Source organism: Numida meleagris, chromosome 18, assembly GCF_002078875.1.
Source record: "Numida meleagris isolate 19003 breed g44 Domestic line chromosome 18, NumMel1.0, whole genome shotgun sequence".
NCBI classification, from domain to species: Eukaryota; Metazoa; Chordata; class Aves; order Galliformes; family Numididae; genus Numida; species Numida meleagris.
The window spans coordinates 6,149,037-6,155,300 of NC_034426.1; the positions used below are offsets into that span (position 1 = coordinate 6,149,037).

At 53.0% G+C, this 6,264-nt stretch overlaps 1 protein-coding gene across 1 annotated transcript in view; it reads left to right on the forward strand.

Annotated features, from left to right (window-relative positions):
- Nucleotides 1-6,241, forward strand: part of TAOK1 (TAO kinase 1) — a 59,858-nt gene extending 53,617 nt beyond the window's left edge. Inside the window, exon 20 of the mRNA XM_021415625.1 lies at nucleotides 177-6,241. Within this exon, the coding sequence (XP_021271300.1) occupies nucleotides 177-638 (462 nt within the window). The 3' untranslated portion in view covers nucleotides 639-6,241. The remainder of the gene's footprint in view (nucleotides 1-176) is intronic.

The window sequence follows — 6,264 nt, forward strand, 5'->3', positions numbered from 1 at the left end:
GGGCTTATCCTCCTGCATTCTGCACAGTTTGTTGGTGGATGTGTGAGCTGGATCCTATCTCCTGTAGAAATACGGGGAGAAGATTCGTCATTAGCTTGGTGTTCAGAGTCCTCCAGAAACTTGAGGCCCATGAAGGAGCCCTGTTGCTACAGACTCTCTTCTTTTTTTCTTCCCAGATTGAGGAGGAGATGCTGGCGTTGCAGAACGAGCGTACCGAACGGATACGAAGCCTGCTGGAGCGTCAAGCTCGCGAGATCGAAGCCTTTGACTCAGAAAGCATGAGGCTAGGTTTTAGTAATATGGTTCTTTCTAATCTCTCCCCCGAGGCGTTCAGCCACAGCTACCCGGGAGCTTCTGGCTGGTCCCACAATCCTACTGGGGGTGCAGGACCTCACTGGGGTCATCCCATGGGTGGCCCACCGCAAGCTTGGGGCCATCCAATGCAAGGTGGACCCCAGCCATGGGGTCACCCCTCGGGGCCCATGCAGGGGGTACCTCGAGGTAGTGCGATAGGGGTCCGCAACAGCCCCCAGGCTCTGAGGCGGACAGCTTCTGGGGGACGGACGGAACAGGGCATGAGCAGGAGCACAAGTGTTACTTCACAAATATCCAATGGTTCACACATGTCTTATACATAACTTAAACAATAACTGAGGGTGGCAATTCCACTGGAGCTGTCTGCCAACAGAAACTGCCTACAGACACCAGCCCAGCAGCCTCCTCAGTGCGGTGCTGACGTGTGGAAGCTGGGTGCACATGGAATATTGTATTCATTTTGTAAAGCATTACGTTTTGTGTTTACTAACTGGGATGTCATAGTATTTGGCTGCAGGGTTTGGGGGGAGGGGGGGGGTGGTTTTTTTGTTGTTGTTTTTTTTGTTTTGTTTTGTTTGTTTGTTGGTTTTGTTTTTGTTTTACTTTTTGGAGGGGTCTCGGGAGGGCATCTGAGAAATATATGCAATTAGTCAGAAGAGTTGGCTGGTGGTCATCACACTGACAGGACAGAAGGGCCTCAGGCTGCCCGCGTCACACCGTGCGTAGGAAGCCTGAGGGAGAACGGAGACCTCCTCCCATGTCCATAAATTTCGAACTGCCACCCTGCAAAAACCAGGCAAGCTGCCTTTTAAACCAACATCCAGGGGAGGAACAGCTGGATCTTCTGTTCCGTTTTTATTTGTCATGAAAGTGGAAACATTTCTAGGGTATGGCCTCTGCCAGGAGGCGCTTTCAAAGACTTGTAGGTGAGGAAGAAGGGTCAGAAGAGAGGCCAGGAGACCGCGGGGGCTCAGCAGGGCCCTTCTACCCAAGTGCCGGCTCCGCGTTGTGTCAGGAGTGAAGTTCTCTCAGAAGGCACTGGTCAGCTTCCCGGGAGCTCTGTAGGTAAACCTGTTTGGAGGGAACAGGCTAGAAATGTTAGAAGTTGTATTCCTGCTTTAGCACTCCCTGACTGTGCTGCTGGTGGCTCAGGCGAGGTTGGGCAGAGGAGCGTAAGTAATGCACTTGTACAGCTAATACTGTGACATCTCATTTTAGCTAAGCATCAGAATAATTCTTGGAGCCCAGCGTAGTCCTTTTTGCTCCATTCAGAAATGTTAGATTTTCAGCCAATCAGTCTCAAATGCCAGAGGTGTTCTGAAGGATGCCATAGTCACAAAATGCCATTGATTGGGTTTTTCATTGTTACACTACATCCACCAATTTATTACCTTTTTGGCTTGTTGCAATTTCCTGTTTACATGTAGAGTGTAGCCAACTGTTTAAATGTTTAGTTGCCACAGTGTACCAGGAGGAGCTGAGCCAATGACTCTTCCCAGCTGATGACTAACCTACATCACCACTGTAGATCTTGCTGCATGTGAGGCTCCTTTTTATTATTTTTGTCGCTGCAATACTTTACAACTCTTACAGTCCCTTGAGATGCTGTGATCGTTGGGCAGCGTATCACGCCATGCAAGAAGGCACTAATTCCAGAGGCTCGTTGGAGCTGCTGTACTACTGAAAGGAAGCAAAGGAGGTCGCGGAATCAATACGGTGATAAAAGGTCAGGGAGTCTGATTAGGCGAGGGACTTTGTGGCATAGTGTCATCCCTTAGTGCTGGGAACTGGAGATGCTGCCGTGCTCTCGTGTCAGTGCCCGAGCAGGCTGGGGCAGCCAGCGCTGTGGGGTGAGGAGGAGTGCAGGTTTGGCTCGAGGCAAAGCTTTCTGCCTTGGGGACTGACTAGCCAGGGTTCTCTGTAAATGTTTTTCCTTGCACACTAATCATCTTGAAGAAAACACTAGCTGCTAACTCTAGGATTTGCCTTTACTATGTTTATAGGGCTCAAAAGCAAGGTTTTCCGAATGTGTTTGTCCACGTGACATATTTATATAGTGAATACTCTAGTGTCTCGCTGCTGTTCAGTACTCTCGACAGGGCGACGTTCTTTCGTTAGCTAAATTAACGGCCGCTCCCAGCCCTTAACACTCTGCCAGCGTCCAGCGAATCCCACTGGGATTTTTAGCATCTTGACGTAGCATATCACTCGCATGAAATATGGGAACTACCAAAATATTTGGGCAGCCCCGTAGGGAGGAGCCTTGGAATCCAGACAGTTCATGGGAGCTTGGGATGGGGCGGTGGTCCCAAGGAAGAGACCGGTTGCCCCTGCGGACCGTGGTGACTATGAGTTGTCCTAGCCCTTCCTCTGCTTTGTTTTTACGTGGAATTGGATGTTTTGGGGTCACTTTTTTTTGCGTTGCCATATGGATTAAAAACGCAGCGAAACAGGTTTAGGAAAGGTGCCTGGGTTTAGGAAGAAAGAAGAGGAAAAAAGAAAAAAAACCAAAAAAGAATTGAAAGGCCAACACCCCCCCCCCCCCTAAACTGTACTGGCATTTACCATGTGAGCGTGGAGTGTGTGTCCAGAGCATGGTGCTAACACGAGGGCGTGAAGTTCAGCTCCTCTATTGCCAGCAGCAGCAGTGGGACAGGCTGTGCCCGCGGGTTTGTTCTTTTGCTTCTGTTCTGGTTTGAATTTGGTCGGGTCTCTGGCTTAAACTGAGCTACTTCCACAGAATTCTCTCAACCCATCTTTGTGTAATGTCGAGCATGACTGAATGCTGAATCCAAACGATGGCTATCCCATATTGGCTTTTTTTTTGTATTCAGAAGGAATTGTGTAGTAACCATTTTTACATGTATATCATGTGCAGACCTGGACTATTCCGACAAGTTAATATTTTAATTAAAATAGTTTGCAAAAACTGATTCAGATCAACTGGTCTAAATGTGTGTGTCCCTGTGTGTGCCTGGGGGAAGGAGGCTGCCCTAAAAAGCCTGAGCTGAGGAGAAAGCACCGCTGTGCAGCGTGGCCAGAGGGACGCAGGTTGTGCACTCGAGGTGTGTGAGAGGCGTGGGCAGCGCTGCAAGCCGCTGGAGAGACGCAAACAATTTCTGAATCAGTTTGCAAACTCTGTTTTTAAGCCTAAGATCAGTTATTCCGGATTGCACTCGTTGCGGTCGTGCCCTTGGCTTACGGAATGCTGTGCGTTCTAGGAGCTGCTCCAGTACCTCGGCAAAGATGTGCTGTTGCGTCTTTTACGCTTGTGTTTAACACTGGGGAAGCTCTGCCGTGTGGCCTGCTTTGCAAATTGTATTGCAGCGTTCTCGAATCAGCAGCTTGACACCTGAAATCTGTTACTTGGTGGTGGTTTTCTTTTCCCCTTTGCAAAGACCTGAAGTTCTGATGTAGTTTAGCTCAGAGATGGAAAACAAAACAAAAACGAAAGCAGGGGAGCCAGCGTTTTCACCTCTTCATCCAATTAGAGATGTTTCGGTTTGATGTAATTATAATCAGTGTAAGGCTCCCAGCGAGGCAGCACCTTTCCCATCCACGTCGCGTGTTCCCTGCTTCTTCCTGGGGTGCGGCGCTGAAATGGTGCAGCTCCATTTCGCCTGCACCCCGTCCTCCCAGCCCGTGGGCTTCAGAGGGCTTGAAGAAATCCGTGTGGTACGATGCCAGGCTTCCCACAGCCACTGCCCTGCAGCCATCCCTCGCCTGGCTCGGGGGGCAGGCCGGCGCTGCTCTGCACCCCTCGTGCTTCAGACATGAGCCGCACGTGAGCCGTAGCCTGCACAGCGTGCACCGTGGTAGATCCTGGAACGATGCTGTTATGGTCCCCAGGGGAAGGGCCCGTTGCACTGCCAGCCACCCTGCCCCGCTCACCCTCCTCATGTGCCATTTCTTGAGAGGCAATAAATTGTATTGTACCACTGTCTACCATTACTCTGTTCAATACGCACATCTCCGGATATATATATATATGGTATCTCCTTTGTATATATTTCTATACTCTGTGTGTGGGGGTGTGCACGCACCCACGTCCCGCTGTGCAGTTCTGCCAGGGCACTTGAGTTCTGCTGTTCTGTAGCACTCCCTCTGCTCGCGGGCTGTGCGGGGCTCTCCTAGGACGAGGGCACAGCGTGTGCTGGGGCCGAGCGCAGCCAGGAGCCCTTAACAGTGCCCTGTTCATCGTCGCTTTCTTTTTGCAGGGAGCAGGAGGGCAGGACAGCTGCTGGCAGGGTGCTGGAAAGCTGCTGGAGGGTAGCAGCAAGTCGGAAGGCTGCAGAGAGGAAAACAAGGCGCTGTAGGGGTAGGGAAGCACGGCGCTGGCTGAGCGGCAGGCGGGTGCGCGGCGTGCTGAGCGCGGTGCCGTCACTGTGGGCTCCAAGCTTTGGTGCTCTCGAGTTAGGGCTGCCACCGGCTCCCAGCGCTGCGGTTTGTGGCTGGGGAAGGTTTTGTGGAGGGTGAAAAGAGAAGTGACGTGGGATGACTCCACGTGTGTGTGCGTAGATGCGCGCGTACGTGGAGATCCGGTTTTGGTGCATTCCTTATTCCGCGTAGGCACGTGTGCTTTGTTACTCAAGTCCCGTGAGCAGAGGATGGCCTCGTTCTCCCCTGGGTGCCATGCTGGACGGATGGCCGCCCTCAAGCTGTGAAGTCCCCTTGTCCTGACCTCCTCCTCGGTCCTCTAAGACCCCAGCATCTTAGCAAGAGATGGGGCAGGTGGGGTGAAAAGGGTTCATTTGTGCACCGGGTCGCAGCCGTTCATCCCGCCGCGTGTCCACCGCAGCCCCGAGGCCCGGCCAGCTTAGCAGCACGCCAAACACGGGTCCTCGTTGTGCTGCTGGAGAGTTCTGAGGCGATTTCCCCCTCTCCCTGTTGGAGGTCTCTCGCAGGGCTTTAGGAGAGCTCTGGGTTGGGTTGTGCCATCCTCGCCCGTCGGCGGCACGTCGTGGGGTCGCCGGGGCCGCGTCGCTCTGCTGTGGTTGTGTCAGTTTGCACTTTTACGAGGCCGTTGAGCCGGGGTCTGCTGAGAGGTGTGTGCGTTGCGGGGAGCTGACGATGGCCCAAAGAAAAAGCCAGTGGAACCAGTGGTGGTGGCAAATGTCACCCTGCCATGGCTGGTGGCCCCAATCCCATTGCGCAACGACTGTGCCACGGGGGCGGGGGGGATGGTGGAAGGCCTCGTCAGCTGGAGAGGGACTTAGCAAAGCAGATTTGCAGCCAACAAGCACCTTAACCACTGAGCTGCGGGGCTCTGACCATTGCACTTCACCTGCAGGTTCCTTGGGGTGGGGGGCGGCCCTTTGCTCTGGGCCCATGGGTGCTGCAGCCCCCGGTGCCCTCGGAGCGCTGTGTCCCGGCGCGGCCCCGTCCCTCCCCGCTTGCTCTCCCCGAGTGCACGCACTGAGCCCGGCCCCCCGGGGTGCCCCCTCCCCGCCCCCCACCCCTGAGTACGGGTACCTCAGAACATGCACAGTTTGAATTTTCACTGACAATTAGTTGAATGATTGTGAGTGAAAAGACTTGTAATTACCTGTAAATATGTAGTTAACAAATTGACCTAGTTTCTGTATTTTTTAAGTTTTTTTGTACTAAAATTTATAGATACAGTACGTGCCAGCTAGCAGAAAGCTACTGTAATTGCCAGTCGTAGTGCAGCATGCATCTAATCCCTGAGATTGTCCAAGTGACGCTGTCAAAGGAATTGTGCTTCTGTATGGCCGGGGGGAGCGGGGCTCAGCTCGGGGTCCCCGTGCCCCCTCCCTCCATGCATTGTGCCACGGCGTGGGCAGCACGAGGCACGGCGGCAGCGCTGGGGGCTGAGCTCAGCGGGACCCGGGTTCAGTTTCTTTGCTGCGGTTTTAATATCGTCCGATGGCTCTTGGTTTTGGGTTGGTTTTTTTTTCGGCCTCTGTAGAGATGATTCGTTTTTTCTCC